We start from the raw sequence: 21,561 nt of genomic DNA, 5'->3' as shown, positions 1-21,561 counted from the left end.
ACCAGCATAGGCAGGAGTGTTCTGCAACACAATAATCTCTTCAGGATTGACACCTTTTTTTTTCACCAGTTAAAGAGGCTTTAGTTAATGACACAACCATAAATCGTACCTGTGTTGTGCTTCCATCGTCTAAACATATGTATTATTATATGTGCAGTTTTATTTTAAAGCATGGCATATTTTACTATACTAGGTTAAAGAGCACACTTTGCTCTCTGGTACTTTTTATGGTTTCATTTCCTTGGCAATTTCACTTCAGGATCATATGATGTCACTGTCTGCAAAGTATATCAGTAATTAGGGAATGGGCTGATTGAAAGAAGGCTGAAGAAGAGACCATTTCCACTCTAGGTAAAATGAACTCGCAAGTGAAGGACTGCCTACATATAATATATACAAATAGAGATTAATTTAACCTAGTACAGAACGAAATATGAAATAGAAGTTTGCTATAATATGTGGTTCTTTCACAACTGCACATTTATGAAATTATTGTGTTAGGTATATAACCACTTTAAATTATTTCTTCTCTGTGCTTTCCATGTTTAATTAAACACAGTTATTGTGCAGAAGACAGTTAATGTAATCTTCACTTTTGAAAATAATACAGATACTAAATACTTTAAATATCTTAGTTTAATTTCATATGTTACTGCATATTACTTTCAAATTATACCATACTAAAATTGATATTCTGCTCCTTGTAAAATATTGAACACAGTTTAATTTTGCACTCAATTTTTATGGATACTTTGAAACTCCAAAACTCTAGTACATTGAAAAAGCATTTTATTCTGGATTGCATCAATTTGATATTAGATTATTGCATCAATTTGATATTAGATCATTTTAAATATATCCTGCAATATGTTTTTAAATTTAAAACATTGAATAAATGTATTTAACTTAAAAAAAAAAACAAAAAAAAAACATGCTGTTTAATAACACACCATATCACATCATTGGATAATCTTAATGTAAGTCAATGTCATTTCTAAAATGTAAATCTATTAACTCCATTTGCAAATTGATTGATTTTCACGCTCTTATCAGCTGGCAGAAAGTGTGGTTGTCATGGGAAAAACAGGTCCTTGTGAATCTATATTATAAAAACAAAGTGTTGGTGTTACATGTTTCTATAGAAAGTCTGTCTTTAACTGCTTTTAAATGTGCTGTATTATTCTGATTGTCTTGCTAGTTGAAACTCTATTTTAACACTATATGCCTTTGTAGCATGTAGATACTGTTAATAATCTTTAAGGATTCCTAGTAACTATTAGAGCTTCTGTGCAGGTAGATTATGACTTGAGTACACCTACAGTTTACCTGTGGCTAAGTTCAAATGACCCACATGGTATTGCATGCTTTAATCAGATACTGATACAATATCTGGATTTGGGAGGGTCATTTCTATCGGAACACATTCTATTGAAGACTAAAAACACACTTTTAGAAAATGGCTTTCTTATCTTAGTGGGTTTGAATGTAACTTTAAAATTAAGTGTATGCTGTTATTTAAATTTGTTATTTAAATGGTCTGATTGTGACAGTTGTATGTCTGACATGCTATACAAATGTACTGTGAATTTGTTTTCTGCTATGTACAGTGCTTTGCGATACTTTTGTATAAAAAGCACTATATATGGTACATGCAATAAATAAATAAATATTTGACTGTGTACAAATTATATAAAGGTATATTTGTATAAAAGTTTTTGCTTTCTTATTATAAAATGTATTATTGTGAATGGACAACATTTAATTCTGCTCACATACTACAAAAACAATGTCTTTTTAATAAATTCATAGAAAGTTTTAAATAAGCTGACATTATACACTACACCATACAGTATGTGTTTTCAGATGGTAAATCATTTATCTTTATAAATCTATTTCACATTAATAATGCCACACATGCAAGATTTTACAGTTCTCCAGGCAGTAGATTCAACCTCAAGGAACATCTCTAAACTGCTTAGATAATTGTACTTATCAAAAAGGTCATTAAGCTTAATTGCCATCTGACACATTAAAATTAAAGTTAAACCCTTACATAACTACCTGTCCTTCCAGGGACCAGAGCTTAAGAAAAAAAAGCAATACTTTCAATTCTTGTATCCTGTATACTGTATGAGGTGAAGAACGTCGTGAAGTACAAACACATTCAATTCTTGTATCCTGTATACTGTATAAGGTGAAGAACGTCGTGAAGTACAAACACGTTCAATTCTTGTTTCCTGTATACTGAATATCATGAAGTACAATGCAGCAGAGGTAAATTAATGGATGTGCACAAATGTACAGCCAGGCCTGTCATGTAAAGTACATGTATGAATTATATACATACACGTTTCAGATGTACTCGCTCATATATCGTTTTAATAGGAATTCACTGACATTCTGAAATACAAAAATATGATGCTCAACCATGTAATCTCTCCCCAGTAAACTACCATAGCCTTGAACTTATGTAGGCACGTGTACCATAGTGCTATACAACCTACCTGCAGTTGGACTGTCACTGTGTGCAATACACATTTAAAGGCAACCTGTTAACAGCATGAAAGTTCACAGACCCTAAGTGTGCTACACAATCTCTGGAGGCATAGATTGAGAAAGTGTCACTCGTTGTGGTCTGCATACCAATATCATGTATCCATCTGCCACCGGAACTGACATAAAAGCAATTTCAAATCACACTTGTATATTTCCATCAGCAGCAGATCAACTGGATTTCAATTGGGAATCCCCCAGACAGAATTGCTTTTAATGCATTGGAAATGATAGGTAAGTATTAAACTGACTGCAATATAAAAAAAATAAAAAATAAATAAACAAAAAACAAACAAACGTATAAGCTGACTATGAAGGCTGTTAATATATTACACCATCAGGGAAGTATCTGAGGTTGGTGAATTCATTAATAAGCAGCAGATTGGATTGTAGACTGGAGATGGAAATGACAGCAGCCCTGTTTTGATATTGGAAACAAGAGATTGAAATTTAGTTTTACAGACTGGTTTCATGGTGCAGATGGAAAAGTGGCATTTGACACTGAGATCAACTATTCACCACGTGCCAGTTAGGTGTCCCGGAGTGACCACATGAGCCGAAGATCACAACCTTGTGAAGCAGGAAAATTCTACATTACTACAGAAAATAATCCCTTGGCATCTATACTCATGTGACCCATACAGTGCTGTGAAAAAGTATTTGCCCCCTGTCTGATGTTCTGCATTTTTGCATATTTTTGACACTGAATGTTATCAGATCTTCAACCAAAATCTAATATTAGATAAAAGGGACCCTGAGTGAACAAACAACACACATTTTTGATACTTATTTCATTTATGTAATAAAGAAAGTTCTGCAACACCCAGTGCCCCAGTATGAAAAAGTAATCACCCCCTTAGACTCAATAACTGGTTATGCCACCTTTAGCAACAATAACTGCAACCAAACACTTCCTGTAGTTATTGGTCAGTCTCTCACAGCATCCTGGAGGAATTTTGGCCCACTCCTTCATGCAGAACTGCTTCAACTCAGTGACATTTGTGGGTTTTCGAGCATAAACTGCTCATTTCAGGTCCTGCCACCACATCTCAGTGGGGTTTAGGTCTGGACTTTGACTTGGCCCTTCCAAAATTTTTTTGTTCTTCAACCGTTCTGATGTAGACTTGATTTTGTGTTTCGGATCATTGTCTTGCTGTATGACCCAGCTGCGCTTCAGCTTCAGCTCACGGACAGATCGCATGACATTCTCCTATAGAATTCTCTGGTACAGAGCAGAATTAATGGTTCCTTCAATGATGGCAAGTCATCCAGGTCCTGATGCAGCAAAACATCCCCAAATAATGACACTACCACCAACATGCTTGACTGTTGGTATGGGGTTCTTACTGTGAAATACAGTGTTTGGTTTTCGCCATACATAACGGGGCCCATGTTGGTCAAAAAGTTCCACTTTTGACTTATCTGTCCATAGACCATTGTTCTAGAACTCTTGAGGATCATCCAGGTGCTTTTTGGATTCATGTTCTTCTTAGTGAGCAGTTGTTTGAGCCTTGCTACTCTGCCATGAATCCCATCTTTGCCCAGTGTCTTTCTGATGGTGGAGTCATGAACACTGACTTTAGCCGAGGCGAGAGAGGCCTGCAGATCCCTGGATGTTGTTCTAGGGTTCTTTGTGACTTTACGCCTTGCTCTTGGAGAGATTTTGATAGGACATCCACTCCTGGGAAGATTCACTACTGTCCCAAACTTTCTCCATTTGGACAATATCGCTCTGTGGTTTGGTGGAGCCCCAGAGCCTTAGAAATGGCTTTGTAAACCTTTCCAGACTGATAGGCATCAACAACTTTTTTTTCCAGAGGTATTCAGGAATTTCTTTTGATCGTGGCATGATGTGCCTTTAGAACCTGTGTGCTGACAACTTCACTCTGATGGTAAGGGCCAAAGTCAGATTTATATTGGGCAGGGCTGGCCAGGCTTGATTTGTTAACAAAAGTATTCAAACAGCTGACCCTAATTATCCATTTAATTGGGTTGAGTTAAGTAGGGGGAAAATAACTTTTTCACATCTGAAGATTGCATACTTGATTACCTTGCACACCAAACAAATGAAAGAAGCACCAAACTTTTGTGTCATTTTTTCTCTCAGCGAGAGAGAGAGAGAGAAAGAGAGAAAGTGAGAGAGGGAGGGAGAGAGAGAGAGAGAGAAGAGACAGTTGTTTTGTTTGTGATTTGTTTTGTTCAAACCTTTTTTTTTGTTACTGTGTTTTTTTTTTTTTTAATTTGTATAAATAAAAGTGTGCTAGAAGCTCTTTAAACTTTCAGTTTAAGTGTCGGGATCATATTTTATTAATGCAGCCCAGTCTTGCCCAGGACCATGGTAGGTCAAAAAAATATATATATATATATATATATATATATATATATATATATATATATATATATATTATATATATTGTAACAGACATGGCCAAAATTAGTGTCCAAAAGCCGTTTCCATATTATAATGAGGTTAAAAGTATGAATAAAGATATGAGAATGAATGCATAATGCCAGTATACTGTATACAGAGTATACAGTATTTGTTCCTAATCATCTTCAAATTTAAAAAAACATCTGCAGTATATGCCATGGATGTGCAAGCTGCGCAGCTGGGGATAATCTATTGCAGACCTATTCAACCAAGTTTGCACATTGATATAATGTTTTTTGTTTTGTTTTTCTTTAATCAGTAGCCTACCATTGTGAAGGTTTTATGTGTTCTTTATGTAAAGTATTTTAGTTATAAAATTCGTTCACAATAAATGAACATGGCTTCAGACCAGTAACTCTGTATGTATATATGTACTGCACCACCCCTTAATGAGCACACATCAACATGCCAATATAACGTTTGGGGATTCTTAAAAGTGAAGAAAGGATCAAAAGAAGAAAAGGAAAACGTTGCATTTGGTATTTTAGCGATCCTAAAAGGATGTGTAACGTTTTAAACACAGAGACACTAACATATCATATACGCCTAGTTGCAGTATTTAGACGGGTATTTAGGAATAGCTGCAGTGATTGGATAGATTGGTGGAATATAAGGTTTGTCTGGCTACGTATTCAATTTATGGTTCAATAATGTTTGTTAAAATGTGGTTACCACCATATATATATATATATATATATATATATATATATATATATATATATATATATATATATATATATATATATATATATATATCGCATAAATATTTTAGTAAAGCATATCGACAGAGCTGACACCGCGTAATAAATATGCTACCTACTTTTATCCTTTCCCTTGAGTCACTGTGGCGAACACTGCAGCTTGGATGACCTGTTTTTCATTGTAGTAAATTACAGACAAAGAAAGGGGGCACTCGCGGGCTAATGAAAACTCAGGCTGCTAGATCAGTGGCGAAGCAAATAACACAGCTAAGATGACAAAGACTGCGTGGTGGAAGAAGAGACACGTTGCTTCACGGATGCAGGTATGTCTAAGTGTTTCTCTTTGCTTTTTTCTGTGTATTTAAAGCTAGAACACATTAATGCGATCTATATAATTAGAGTATTTGGGAGTACATTCAGCCCGCATTGAGCCATGACTGTAAAATAAGTAGTCTTGCTTCTTGTCTTATCTTCATTGCATGCTCTTTGAGTGTGATCACTGAATAGGTGAAATGAACTAAGGGCAGGCAATTGCTAAAATTATCGGTGAGTAATAAAAAAGCAAACTGTCTTTAGCTTTAAAAATCATCTTTAATTGCAAGTTATCTTTGCTAGTTGTATCATCTCCAAAAAGGCCTGTCAATTACAGGAAGAAACCTATTTTTACACGCAACTGTCAGTGCACTATCCAAAGTGCTGAAATATTGCTCACTTGCAAAATGTGTGTTGAGAGGATAGGGTACGCTACGAAACATTTTTCAATAAAATTATTTTGATTGTTATTCATAGCTAACAAGTTGTTAATGACAAAATAAGGTAAGAGGTATGAGATATATATAATTTTTTACAATTTTTTGTTCGGACCTGGTGCAAGTAAAATTCAGTTTTTTAATGTTATATTATTAATTTGTTTTTGTTTGTTTTACTATTTAAATCACATAATTTTGCTCGTATATATATATATATAGATATATATATATATATATATATATATATATATATATATATATATATATATATATATATATATGATGATGGTGAGGTAACCTCACCAATAGAATCTCTTTATAAGCACTATTCCACGTCGTCTCTAAAAAAAGATTTTTTCACAAACTTAACAAACAAAATTTGTGTATGAATGCGACAAGTTAAAAACAAAAAACAAAAACAAAACAAAACAAAACAAAAACAAACAAACAAAAAAAAAACAAACAAAAAACAGCGATTGTTATGGCAAATACCGTAAAAATCAATCTAATTTTATAAGGCTTTTTCAGCACCCCGGACAGGGCGATGTAAGTGTATCGGTTTTATTTTTTTTATTTTTTTATTTTTTTGGTTAACGTGATTATAATACAACTAGCATACTGTGTTGCATATCTTATGCATTTAAGGAACACTTTACGCGTATATAGTATGACTGTATATTAGGTATATTTGAACATTAATAACTTTTTTATTTTTTTTGTATTTCTATATAGGTATTTGAACCTAAACTTTGATTTGAAAATGACCCTTTATAATCTTGGGTCGCTTTTAAAAGTTGGATATTTTGAGCAGAAAACAAACACTATCGACCACAATAAATGGATATGATCAGACAAGAGTCGTCGTAGACATGGTTTGGATAACGACATATATGAAAATGAATTTAATTGTGCTAGTGTTATTCCCTGCATTAGTTTTTGAAAGTGTTTTCAGTCATAACAATATCTATGAAAGGTCGTTGTTGACGATGGCCTCTTCCCAACGCTCTGTTGCTAGACTGGACGGCGATATAATTATCGGAGCCCTTTTCTCAGTCCACCACCAACCCCCCGCTGAAAAAGTCCCAGAGAGGAAATGTGGGGAAGTCAGGGAGCAGTATGGTATCCAAAGGGTGGAAGCCATGTTCCATACATTGGACAGGATCAATTCTGACCCTACTCTGCTACCAAACATCACCCTGGGTTGTGAGATCAGAGACTCTTGCTGGCACTCTTCTGTGGCTCTGGAACAAAGCATTGAATTCATAAGGGACTCCCTTATCTCAATTCGGGATGAAAATGATGGATCCAGGTGGTGTCTTGATGGGTCAACCTCATACCTCCCCCCAAAAAAGAAGAAGCCTATTGCCGGAGTCATTGGGCCAGGTTCTAGTTCTGTGGCTATCCAAGTCCAGAATCTACTGCAGCTCTTCAACATTCCTCAGATTGCTTATTCTGCAACCAGTATTGACCTGAGTGACAAAACCCTCTTCCAGTACTTCCTAAGGGTTGTGCCCTCTGATACTCTTCAGGCACGGGCATTGCTGGACATAGTCAAACGCTACAATTGGACCTATGTGTCTGCAGTCCATACTGAAGGTAAGATCGGCCATGTACTGTTTTGTGTGAATTGTATCTATATTATTAGTCGTTTGTTTAACAGTTTGTCAAATGTTTTTCTTTTTTTTTATCAAGTCACAATTCATTAAGGTGATCTACAATTAGATGGGTTTTTTTTGTTGCAAAGTCTGCTTTACTTGATTCTGTATGTTTAAGCAGTTAATTGAATTTGCTTTTTTTGTTTAAATTAAAGCTAGCTTGATTCACTTGGGTGTCAACTTAAAAGAGAGCACTAACTCCCTCCTCAAGATTTTTTTAAAATTATTATTATTAAACTTTTCTGAAGGTCATGTACCAGGGGTCTTCAATCCTGGTCCTGGTTTTTGTTCCAACTGTACCCTAAATTAATTCATTAGATCAATTAAGCTTCTAATAAGCATTGAATTGGTCCAATTAAGTATTTAGTGTACAATTGGAACAAAACCCAGGAGGGACACAGACCCCTGTCGTATACAGCTGTACATAGTGTGTGTGGGAATGTAAGGTTGGCAGGGATGGGGTTAAATCTGTCCCTGCAGCAATCGCAAGTGTGGCCATTCCCCATTTAGGTAATTGGTGCTAAGTGAGGAGTGACACCATGTATAAAAGCCTTGACACCATTCAATTTGAAAAAAAAAGGATTCCTGTAACCTCGTTTGCATGTGACTTTCATTTATTATTATCTATACTATGGTACTACAAAATAAATGCTGGTAGGAATACCTAATCTCAGTTCTGATATTAGATTTGTGATTGTAATCATAAACAATGACTATTGCATTATCTTCAGTCACGATATTAGTGGGTAATTTTGTGAATTAAATTAGATAAGTGAACTCAAGGTCGATGACAAGTTGTTTGTAACATATTGAGCTAAGTCTATAAAAAATGGATATCTAAATCCAGCCAAATCCCCTAAACTCACCTGTTTGCGTTTAAACTACAATATGAATATACCTCTCTATTTCTAGTTTGACAGCACGTTGTTTTTTTTAGGTAGCATCAATAGTGTAAGTGTTTTAAATGTTTTATTCCATTTGACAAGTGCTGTAGAAATGTCGTTAAACAAACAGGGTCACAGAATCAGGATTAATTGTGTTTGGTGTCTGTACTGCATTCCTCTATAGTCTAACTGGTTGGCTTCATCAGAAAATACTGCTGTCCATTTTGATTCACTCAGCCTATGAGAGAGTTTTATTACATTGCATTATATTTCCAATAAGTGATAGTATAAGGGGAGCTTTTGACTGAGGAGGTATTGATGATTTAAAGTCGACTTCGACAATGCAAACGTAAAAGGCAAAATAAAAAAAAAGGTACATTTTCTTGCCAATAAAGTTTGCTTGTGTATCTCTGGCATTTGTTCAACAATTTTAGGTGCATGATGCCTTTTTTTCTGAAAGTGCAATCATCCTCTTTCACAATTTAATAAAGTGGCCCTATAGTTGTGTATAAAAATAATCAGTTTGTTGTCTCAAATGCGTAGGCTCCCAGTACTCCAAACCAGCTGCTTCAAAATATCCTTGTCTAGTCTTTGTTTTATGTTTTTGGTATTCTTTCAAATATGGGGTTAGGAATAGAGAGTGGACTGTAATAATATTTTTAAAAAGTAATAAACCTTTGAAAAAGTAATAAACCTTTAAAACAGAGACAGCTGTAAATATTGAAACTTAAATAAGCTACACTTCGAAGTCTATTGTATTGCCTTTGCCATTGCTCACATAACTGAATTGCTTCAATAACTGAAAGTACAGGCTCCCGAGTGGCACATCCAATAAAAGATCTGCATAGAGCGCAGGATGCGCCCTATACCCTGGAGATCCAGGTTTGAATCCAGGCTATGTCATTGCCGACCGTGACCGGGGGTTCCTAGGGGGCGGCGACCAATTGGCCGAGTGCCATCCGGGTAGGGTTGAATTAGGTCGGCAGGGCAATCCACAGCTCACTGCGCACCAGCGACCCCTGTGGCTGGTAGAGAGCCTGCAGGTCCGCAGTGGAGCCATTCAGATCTGTGTTGTCCTCCAGCACGATAGGTCTGGTGGCTTCGCTGTGGATCCGCAGTGCGAAAAATGATGTATTGGCAGGAGCGCGTTTCGGAGGACTTGAGTTTCAGCCTCCGTTTACCAAGTCGCTGGGGGGTTGCAGCCGTGAACCAGGATATAAATAATAATTGGGCATTCCAAATTGGGGAGAGGAACTGGGGTATAAAAAAAAACAAAAAAAACATTGGCGATGACTAAATTTAAAAAATAAATAAATAAATAAATAACCGAAAATACATACAGTGCTCCCTAATTATAAGCGACCCTTTATACTGCAGAATAGGTTATAAGGCGGTACGGTCATGGCTTGCATGTGCCCCATAATGCCATTACACTAGCACTAGTATTCTCGTTATAAGGCGGAACTATTACATAGTCTCTTAGCTAAGTCTCCCGACTACAGTGTTATAAAGGTGGAGCACTGTATAAATACAAATTGGAATAAAGTTGTTCATATATGGAAATCACCATGACTGTATTTTTCCTTCATTGGAATACAGGCAATATTTTATTTCATAAGCAATCACAATTGAATTAGTAGTGCCGTTGCAAACCCTGCATATGCTTTATGTTCCATAATCAGAACAGAATCTTTTCAGGTTTTGTGTAATTTAAAAGAAACACATGCTCTTAAGATCCAGAGAACTCATGTGAGCAAAGCTGTGAACAGTATCTTTCCTGATCTCCATTAATATGAAATCTATATAGCACAGGGCTTTTAGGCAAGGCAATAACCCCTACTTATCTACCATAATTTAAATGAGACTTCCTCAAGGGTGAAGCAGTTGTTATCTGCAACAAGTCATTGTACATTTGTTGCAAACTGCATAGATTGGTTTGACAGATTGGTACCAGATGTGTGCCCAATTAAACTGACAATAATCTGAAACAATGTTGTAGAAAACCTTGCAGTTAGAAAGCAGACAAGCTAACAAGATTCTGTGGAGGAAAAAAATGATTTGCAGTGTCAGAATGAGGTCTACATGGCTTTGACACATTCAAACCTGGTTAACATTGTCAGTATATATTTTAAATAGTTAACACATAAAATGATCTTTAGATACAATGAACATTAGTTAAAGTGTCTGCGATAGTACAGGTAATGCGTTATTAACAGTGCACTTACAATTGCACAACCAGTGTGTACTGATCATGGAGTTCCCTTTCAAGTGGAATGACAACCATTATCGAATGAGAAGAACCTCTCTCTCCTGCCAATCACTGAGCATGTATAAAAAAGCTCCCCTATCACGGCCCTGCTGTGAGGGGGAAGTCCCTCCCACCTCCTGCTGAAGAGGGATGTCCTCACAGTATCATATCACCATTTTCTCTCTCACCTCACTGAGACAACATGGATTGCCATTACAGTGCGCTCTGCAGGGTCCTCCGCTGGGTTTCACCAGTGTGACCAATGTGCACAGAAACTCCCAAAGGAGGATAGGCACACTCGCTTTGTCCGGTGCTTGGGACCGACTCATGCAGCCAAGGCGCTTCTTGTCAAAGGTTCACCAACAGAACCAGGCGCAGGAGGGCAGCCTTCTCCCCATCGGACTCCCATTCCTCAGAGCGTGGAAGGGTACTGTCTACTGTGACAGCCCAGGGCCTCTCTCAAGGGACCTGTGGAACCTCGCCTACTACAGTGGTGAGGCAGCACCCCTGTACCCCTGGTTCACCCTCTCCTACCCCACCACCTGTACTGAGGCATAAATGCCCCTCTATGGAGTCACTGCGGTGGACAATGCCTAGGCAGCACTGTTTGAGAGGGCGCTCATCGGGCAGTAGACGCTCACCGAGGAAATACCGCTCCCCTTCTCCTCATCGACACAGGCGCTCTCCTTCTGCGTCTCCGGAGAAACGCCAGAGCTATGCGGAGAGGTGTTTTGAAGAGCTGGCTCAGGCTATGAGAGCCCAGCAGGCCATGTTTGAGACCTTGCTGCAAGCTCAGGGTAGACTGCCTCCTGCTACAGCGGAGGTCCCTGCTGCACACCTCTGGAGCCAAAGAAGATAGCCTGGGCACTTTCCTTCTACTGGGGACATGGTCACTGCTTTGGTGCAGGGGTCCACCTTCACAAGGGGGGATAAAGACCCTACCTGCTCTTCCAAGTCATTCAGGACAACTGATGCAATGCTGAAGAAAGCATATGCTTCAGTGGCATTGTCGGTGAGAGCGGCGAACACCATGTCCAACTTGGTGCTCTACAAGTAGCAGTTAGCGGCAAGACTGCGGGAGCCAGCAATGGAGACAGATGTGGGGGAGCTTCAGCCGGGAGCAATGACTGACCTGACGGGGGAGCTAGATCAGTCATCAGAGAGGTCTCTGGCAGCCCTGGTGGCTGCCCACCGAAATTTTTGGCTAACCCAGGCCAAAGTTGTGGAGACGAAGAAGGCTGCATTACTGGATACCCTAATAACACCGGGCAGACATTCAGAACAACTGTGGATGTGAGCCTTGAGAGGTCGCTTCAAAGTTCTCGCACCTTCCTCCCTATTGCCAGCACATTTGGTAGTCTGCTGGGGCAGCTAGGCCTGAACGTTGCCCTCCACCTCAGGCCAAACAAGCAGACAGAGGGAATGCCGGTGGAAAGGGACCACCGCCGGCCAGGGGTAACCGGTTCTCTGGCTGGAGACCGAGGTCGGAGCCTAAAAAATGATGTGCCCCCTCCCAAGCCCAAGGGAGATCACCCCTAAGGGGCTCCGGCTGCCACCTTCCCCCCTCACAACTGGACTGACTACTGGACACGACCCATGGCAAGGCTGCACCCAGGATTGCTGGGTGCTCACGACTATGAGACATGGTTACGCTCTGCAATTTCGCTTGGGAACTCCATCCTTCAAGGGTGTGCTCCCTACCACTGTCGGACCAGCGTGTATGATTCTCCTCCAACATGAGATCGCCGCTCTTCAACAAAAGCACGCTGTGCGCTTGGTAGATCCAAACGATGCCCTAAGCGGGTTCCTCTCCAGGTACTTTCTGGTACCCAAGAGGGACGGCGGTTTCCGACCTATTCTGGACCTCAGGATCCTCAACATGTTCCTCAAACAATGGAAGTTCAACTCGTTGACGACACAATGTATCCTCCAGTCTGTCCACCCGGACGACTGGTTCACATCGATCGACCTGCAAGACGCCTACTTCCATGTCCCGATCCGTTCCACGCAAAGAAAATATTTACGCTTTGCCTTTCAAGGCGGCACGTACAAATTCTGTGTTCTGCCATTTGGCCTCTCACTGGCGCCCCACACATTTTCCAAGTGCATGGAAGCTGCACTGGCTCCACTCAGGCTGTGGGGTATTCGGATCTTAAAATACCTTGGCTAGTTTGCACATTCCAAAGCACGCGCCAAGGCTCACAGCAGATAGGTCATAGATCATGTGATGAAGTTATGGCTCTCCATACATCAACAGAAGAGCTACTTTATACTGTAGTCCACAGTGTTCCTGGGGATCAAATTGAACTCTGTGAGCATGCTTGCCTCACTGTCAGAAGACAGGATTCGACTGTTGGAAGTCACGCTCTCCCAATTCAGGGAGGATGCTCTTCTACAGGTCAGAACTTTTCGAAGGTTGTTGGGACTGATGGCAGCCGCCTCGAGAATCCTTGCCCTAGGGCTTCTGAGAATGTGCCCACTTCAAGCTTGGGTGAATGGGCTCAAGGTGCACCTGGTCCGCGATCGACACCAGCTGGTGCAAGTTTCCTGACAATGCCGGAAGACACTGGAGTGGTGGCTTCCTCCACAGAAGGGCAGTTGTCATTACGTTCGCTTCCATCCTGGGCTGGGGAGCGGTCTGGAATGGGAGGGTAATACGAGGTCAGTGAGATGGACCTTGGCAGCAAGCGCATATAAATGCCCAGGAACTGCAAACAGTAGCCCTTGCGCAATTTCATTTTCGCCAGCAGTTAGCGCACAAATACGTGCTGTTCTGGACAGACAACACTAAAGCGGCAGCCTACATAAACCACCAAGACAGCTTGCGCTCACCTGGCCTTCACCATGCAGAGCACAGACTCCTGTCTTGGATGCACAGAAACTTGTGTTCCATCAGCGGTCCACCTCCCTGTTGTGGCCAACAGAGCAGCAGACCTCCTGTCCAGAGGAGCTCCAGACAGCTTGGAGTGGAGACTACACCCTCAGGTTGTGAAACAAATCTGGGAGAGGTTTTGTACAGTACAAGTCTACCTCTTCGCCACAACCAAGTCCACTCAGCCTCCTGTGGTTCTCTATGGAGAGGGAAGGGGGTCCCCTGGGAGTAGACACACTAGCTCACCCCTGGCTACAGGAGCTCTTGTATGCGTTCCCTCCACTACCGCTACTGCCCCTGATACTAGAGAGAATCAGGGTGGAGAGAAAAAGCCCAGGTTTTGCTGGTCGCACCCAGATGTCCGAGGCACCCCTGGTTTGCTCCACTCTGTGGGGGGGTGGGGAGAGTATTGTGCCACCCAAACCCGGCCCAGCTCTAACTCTGGGTTTGGACATTGAACGGAGCCATCTATCCAGGCGAGGACTGCCAGACGCAGTGGTAGAGTGGTAGAGACACTACAGTCTGCTAGGACACCTAGCACCAGCGCTCAGTATTCGTATAAATGGAAGGTATTCCAAAACTGGTGCATTTCTGGGGGTCACGACCATGTGACTTGCCCTATTGAGACAATTCTAACCTTCTTACAACACTTGTTTGATGTGGGAAAATCTGCATCTACTCTGAAGGTCTACTTGGCAGCAAAAATTGTGCCACGATAAAATTGACTCTGTGTCTGCTAGGGCACACTTCCTGGCAGTGCAATTTCTTAAAGAGGCCCAGAGGCTCCGTCCTCCGACGAAAAACATGGTCCCTAAATGGGATCTGGAGCTGGTGCTGGGGGACCTCATGGGTCCCTCATTTGAGCCCATGGCCTCAGCAGAGCAGTGCCCTATTTCCCTCAAAATGGAGTTTTTGTTAGCCATTACATCTGCCAGAAGAGTAAGTGAGCTTCATGAGCTGTCCATCGATAACACTCACAGGTAACATTAAGAAATAACCCGGTCTTTTTGCCAAAGGTGGTCTCTTCATTCCATATTAACCAACCAGTGGTTTTGGAAGCTTTCAAATCTCCTCTGCATGAGTCAGAGGAGGATTGCAGACAGCACACGCTTTGCCCGGTCCGGGCTCTGCGCTGTTACCTGGATAGGGCAGCGTCCTGGAGACAGTCCAACCAGCTGTTTGTCTGCTACAGGTCCCGCTCTAGAGGTCAAGCCCTTTCGAAGCAACATCTAGCACACAGGGTGCCCTGTATTATATATTGTTACGTGATGTTGGGTGGATTGAAAAGAATGTATTTCAATGTGTTGCTTCAATGTGAAGTCTTACACAATGAACTAGTGACCATCCAAGCACAACTCTATGTTGACTATGTAATCCCAGTGTAGAGCAGCTTTCATTTGAAATGTGACCTTCCTTAGACAGTCTTTTTGTTTTCATGTAACACCGGTGCTATTAAGGTGTTCAGGCAGGAATTTTATTTTTGTTAATTTACTTTTTTTTAAAAACTTATTAGAACTATTCAATGCCATTTGTTTAATGCATACCCCCCTCCCTCCTCTCTCACACTCCATACTAATACTAATGAATGTCACCTCTAACTTGTATCTTAATGAGATATATTCTGAAGCCGTGGCAGAATATTAGCATTCTGGTAAGTGCATTGCCAATGTACTCCTTGTGTCTCTCTGCCTCCTCACCGTCCTTCCTGCTTGCATTAAAACCCATGGGAACTCACTTCTCAGAGACAGATGTAATGGAGTTAAAACTTTCTGAAAACATACTGGGTGTCCAGCTGACTGACAATTACTTTGAGATACAAATAGCAAAAATGTTATGTCATTTTTATGTTTAATTTATAAGGTGTTATGAACAGGAAGGCTTGTAGTGACATCAGACCAGGAAGAGACAGACAACAATATTGCGAAACGCTGATGTGCGAGTTTATTATAGATAAAATGGCTGAAAAAAACAAAACCACACAAAACAAAAGGCACGATGGTCAAAATAAACAGACAAACAATAACACCAAACCACAAAACAAGTATTGTGCTGGTACTTCTCTGTGCCCACATACTAACATACATTTTATATCACCCATGCTATATAACCCAAACTGTACAAACTGTATCCCATCACAGATCTAATTATGTCCCTTTAAAAATACTTAAATTGAGATCTGATATCGGCCGATGTGTCTTTGTAAATTATTATTATTATTATTATTATTATTATTATTATTATTATTATTATTATTATTATTATTATTATGTATTTCTTAGCAGATGCCCTTACCCAGGGTGACTTACAGTTTTATACAAAAAATACATATCAAGAATTACAGTACAATTAAGCGCAAGATACAAAATACAATGACTTCAGTCCTAATAAGAGCTAATACAAAACACAGTATGATTTGATACCGGGCAGATCAAGAGCAGATACCAGTGTTGATAGTTACATCAGGGTTAGATACGAGTGCAAGTGAAACACAAAATACAACAGATTTAAATACAGTACAATAGGGAGCAGATAAGTGCAGGGTAAAGTGCATTAAAGGCAGAGTGCTATGTTGTCCGGAAGGGAAGAGTTAAGTTTTACAGGTGTTGTTTGAAGAGGTGTGTCTTCAGGAGGCACCAGAAGGTAGTCAGGGACTGGGCAGTCATGACATTCATAGGAAGGTTGTTCCACCACTGCAGGGCGAGTGTGGAGAAGGAGCGGGCTGTGGAGGCAGGGGAGCGTAGAGGAGGTACAGCCAGTCTTCTAGTGCAGACGGAGCAGAGAGGTCAGGTCGGGGTATAGGGAGAGATGAGGCTCTGGAGGTAGCTGGGTACAGTCTTGGTAGGCAAGGACAAGAATCTTGAACTGGATGCGAGAGGTGATCAGGAGCCGGTGGAGTGAGCGGATCAGTGGAGTAGCGTGGGAGAAACAAGGCAGAGAGAACACCAGAAGAGCAGTGGAGTTCTGGATGAACTGGAGCAGACGGGTGGTGGATGGAGGAAGGCCTGCCAGGAGGGAGTTGAAGTAGTCTAGGCACGAGAGTACCAGGGTCTGGATGAGGAGTTGCGTGGAATCAAGCATCTCATATTTAAAACTCATTGCTTTCGAACATACTGCAATGCTCTTTCTGCTGGTCTTCCTGCTCATTCTCTGAATCATCTTCAGATGGTGCAGAATGCAGTGACAAGGGTCTTGACAGGCACTAGGGGACAGAACATATCAGCCCTGTTCATTCTTGTGTTGCCTTCAAGATTCTGTTGCTGGCATACAAGGCTATGCATGGCCAGGGTCCTAGTTACATTATAGACCTTCTCAGCCCTTACATCGCTGGAATACAGCTTAGATCGTCAAACTGTGGCCTTATAAAGCTTTTGGTTCCAAGATGTGTTAATCTTAGTGGGCGTAGTTTTAACTGTATTGCTCCTTCTCTCTGGAACTCTCTGCCCAGCTGCTTTCAAAACACCACATCAGTGTTGAATTTTTAATCCACTCTTAAGACACAGTGTTATTGTATCAATCTCATGGTATAGTAACAACAGATTTAGTAGCAAGTGATTTTTGAACGAAATGTGTTAATTAAATCAATCCGTTAATGCTTTGAAATTGAGTCAATGAGGTTGTTAATGAATACATTTCTCTTTAAAAAGCTTAATTGTTGCAGGACATGTACATCACTTCCTGTCTCAACAACAATCAAAATGCATGTTAACGAGATCAAGAAAATTGAATGGAAGCATAATTCTCTGTTATGGAACCTACTAGTGTACAGCGAGATGGCTCTCTCCCCCTGCGAGCAGCAGCCAAATGGAAATAAAATGGGCATTTCCATGCTAATGGAAACTTTACACATGTGTAAATGATTGAGTAAATTGACAAGTTGCAGCTTGATTTTTTTGAGATTAAATATTAAAATTAGATAAAACACATACTGGAAATATACTGTAGCGTAAACAATTACGTGACCCAAACGTAACATGGCAAAACATGATGACTTACAAGGTGTTTATAAACAATATTGTCACATTTAGGTCTAATTCAATTGATTAGTCTAATCTAGAAGACTTAAATATTATCATAAGTGTGTTTTTACCACTGTAGCAAGTGATTCTATATTTTAGATCAGTTTTTAAAAAATGTGCTACATTCATATCAGTGTCTGTCCACACTGTTACGAACATGAAAGTTATTATTTCAGCTCTTTAGATGGAATAATACTCAAAGTTTTCTTTTTTGTACCTGTGCTATTTAATAAAACGTGTTTTCTGGGGATGCAGCATTTTGTTAATCACTTACAAAGGTTTTTAATCTTTTCACTCATTTTTATATTTGTAACAACTAGGAAGTCAGTTGTTGTAAATCCAAAACAACGCCATTCATTATTCATTATCCAGACCCATGCCCTTTGACTTCTGACTGAAGAGAGTCGTCATTTTGCGTAATAGTGTTATTATTGTTATAGATCTGTGGTGTCTGTCCTTCATGTTGCACACGTGATTGTGGTTAGGAAATATCACTTACTTGCTGAAGTGTATCATTATTTCATTACATCTTCCATCTCTCTGGATTAATAAAGAAGGTGCGTTTCTTGATTTTTACAACAAATTTGACCGAGACTGATGAAGCTTGTGTTTCAATATATCTTGCAAAAAAGCTTTGTGGACGGAACTATATGCCTTTCCATATAACCTTTCCATGTAATCATGGTAGTAATAATAATAATTCACTTGTAGGCAAAACATCTTCTGCCTTGATCTATCTTAGTTATTTATTTTATTCAGAGTTATTGTTTATATTACATATTTTATATTATTGTTTGATAAACTCTGTAAGTCAGTGATCGAGAAATGTAATTCTTTTCCGCCCACAGTAGCTTTAAAAACAAAACTGCAAACTAAAAACGAATTAACTTTCTTTTTGTAAATGGACAGATAAAACTACCCCATAAATTAATATGTATTCAATCTCTGTGTAATTGCTTGTCAGGAATCAGGGAATTACATAAGAATGAAATCTGTTTTTATACATTTTTTGTTGTTTTTTTGAGTGCGATGTATCATTTTGGGTAGCAGGGTGCACACTGCTGGTAAAGTTAACTTGTATATAATAAATTACCTATATGGTAACAGAGTACTGGGAGACAGTCAACATGGTTTTAGGAAAGGGAGATCGTGCCTAACTAACTTGCTTGATTTTTTTGAGGATGCAACATCGATAATGGATAATTGCAAAGCATATGACATGGTTTATTTAGATTTCCAGAAAGCTTTTGACAAAGTCCCGCACAAAAGATTAATTCTCAAACTGAACGCAGTTGGGATTCAAGGAAACACATGTACATGGATTAGGGAGTGGTTAACATGTAGAAAACAGAAAGTACTGATTAGAGGAAAAACCTCAGAATGGAGTGTGGTAACCAGCGGTGTACCACAGGGATCAGTATTAGGTCCTCTGCTATTCCTAATCTACATTAATGATTTAGATTCTGGTATAGTAAGCAAACTTGTTAAATTTGCAGACGACACAAAAGTAGGAGGATTGGCAAACACTGTTGCAGCAGCAAAGGTCATTCAAAATGATCTAGACAAGATTCAGAACTGGGCAGATACATGGCAAATGACATTTAATAGAGAAAAGTGTAAGGTACTGCACGCAGGAAATAAAAATGTACATTATAAATATCATATGGGAGATATTGAAATTGGAGAAGGAATCTATGAAAAAGACCTAGGAGTTTTTGTTGACTCAGAAATGTCTTCATCTAGGCAATGTGGGGAAGCTATAAAAAAGGCTAACAAGATGCTCGGATACATTGTGAAAAGTGTTGAATTTAAATCAAGGGAAGTAATGTTAAAACTGTACAATGCACTTGTAAGACCTCATCTTGAATATTGTGTGCAGTTCTGGTCACCTCGCTATAAAAAAGATATTGCTGCTCTAGAAAGAGTGCAAAGAAGAGCGACCAGAATTATTCCGGGCTTAAAAGGCATGTCATATGCAGACAGGCTAAAAGAATTGAATCTGTTCAGTCTTGAACAAAGAAGACTACGTGGCGACCTAATTCAAGCATTCAAAATTCTAAAAGGTATTGACAGTGTGGACGCAAGGGACTTTTTCAGCCTGAAAAAAGAAACAAGGACCAGGGGTCACAAATGGAGTTTAGAAAAAGGGGCATTCAGAACAGAAAATAGGAGACACTTTTTTACACAGAGAATTGTGAGGGTCTGGAATCAACTCCCCAGTAATGTTGTTGAAGCTGACACCCTGGGATCCTTCAAGAAGCTGCTTGATGAGATTTTGGGATCAATAAGCTACTAACAACCAAACGAGCAAGATGGGCCGAATGGCCTCCTCTCGTTTGTAAACTTTCTTATGTTCTTATGTTCTTATGTATCTTTTAAGTATTCTTTGCTAATGAAAATGTTTATACATACAGGAGTTGTGAGCTTTAAGATTGTTAACAATTAGTTATAAACATGGTGCTTACCATTGGATTTAAGGAGCGCAGGTAAGGCATGTCTGCCTGTTCTCTGTGGCTGTTGGTTGTCTGTATGGAAAGGGGAGCGTGCACTTGTTCTTTCGGGGCTGCACTTACCTTTTCCATAGAGGGGACGTTTAATCTTGTTTAACCCTATTATTTTAATAATGGTAAATTTAATAAGGGTAAAATTGAGTTTATATTGAAATGAATGTGAAGTAAAGCATTCTTATTGAGTAAAATAATAATAATAATAATAATAATAATAATAATAATAATAATAATAATAATAATCTGGATTAATGTATAATTATTATGGCTATTTCTGGGGGGGGGGGGGCTACCTGAAACAAGGTATAAAAGAGGTCAGTATGAGGAGCTCCGAGTGGGCTGGAGGTTAGTACCTCACCTCTGTGGTAGCCTAGGTGTGTTATCTTGTGTTATCTGCCAATGTTTTTTTTTGTTTGTTTCAGGATCAGTGTACATAGTTATTTGTTGAAAGAACAAGCTTACTTTTGTTCACAAATAAAGTGTTTGTTTCTTTTAACTGAATTTTTTTGTAAATCCCTGTTTAACATCAGCCACTCGGCACACCCTCACAAAGTCGCCTTGGATATTTGTGTGCAAGCAACAAAACTTTAGATCAGCACAGATAAAAAAAAAAAAAAAACTTTTAAAATGTGTTTGTGTTTTTAGTTGTTAGTTATTATACCATGCATGTAACACTTCATTATACATTTATTAAGCTTTTAAAACTACAACAGAACTCACCAATCCGGTACACAATTTATATATAGTTCATTGTTCGGTGAATTCCCCTAATCATGCATTTTCTCTGGTACTGTTTGCTCGCCTTCACGATAAATAAACTCAACATGAATAGAAGTAGCCACCAAACACTTACAGTGTTATAAGAAGATGTTATAATACTTGCATACAGATGTGTCTACACTGTAGTGTGGAGGAAGTCTGACAAGATTACAAACCTGTTAGGCA

At 39.4% G+C, this 21,561-nt stretch overlaps 1 protein-coding gene across 2 annotated transcripts in view; it reads left to right on the top strand.

Annotated features, from left to right (window-relative positions):
- Nucleotides 1-5,932: 5,932 nt before the first annotated feature.
- The window catches only part of LOC121315834 (metabotropic glutamate receptor 1-like), a 47,408-nt gene continuing 31,779 nt past the window's right edge, over nucleotides 5,933-21,561 (top strand). For both annotated transcript variants that reach the window (XM_041250311.1, XM_041250312.1), the window contains exons 1-2: nucleotides 5,933-6,008; nucleotides 7,167-8,030. In XM_041250311.1, coding sequence (XP_041106245.1) covers nucleotides 7,304-8,030 — 727 coding nt within the window. In that variant the 5' untranslated portion in view covers nucleotides 5,933-6,008; nucleotides 7,167-7,303. The remainder of the gene's footprint in view (nucleotides 6,009-7,166; nucleotides 8,031-21,561) is intronic.

Source organism: Polyodon spathula, chromosome 5, assembly GCF_017654505.1.
Source record: "Polyodon spathula isolate WHYD16114869_AA chromosome 5, ASM1765450v1, whole genome shotgun sequence".
NCBI classification, from domain to species: Eukaryota; Metazoa; Chordata; class Actinopteri; order Acipenseriformes; family Polyodontidae; genus Polyodon; species Polyodon spathula.
The sequence above is the reverse complement of the archived record's forward strand: the minus strand, read 5'-3'. Positions and strand labels throughout refer to the sequence as shown.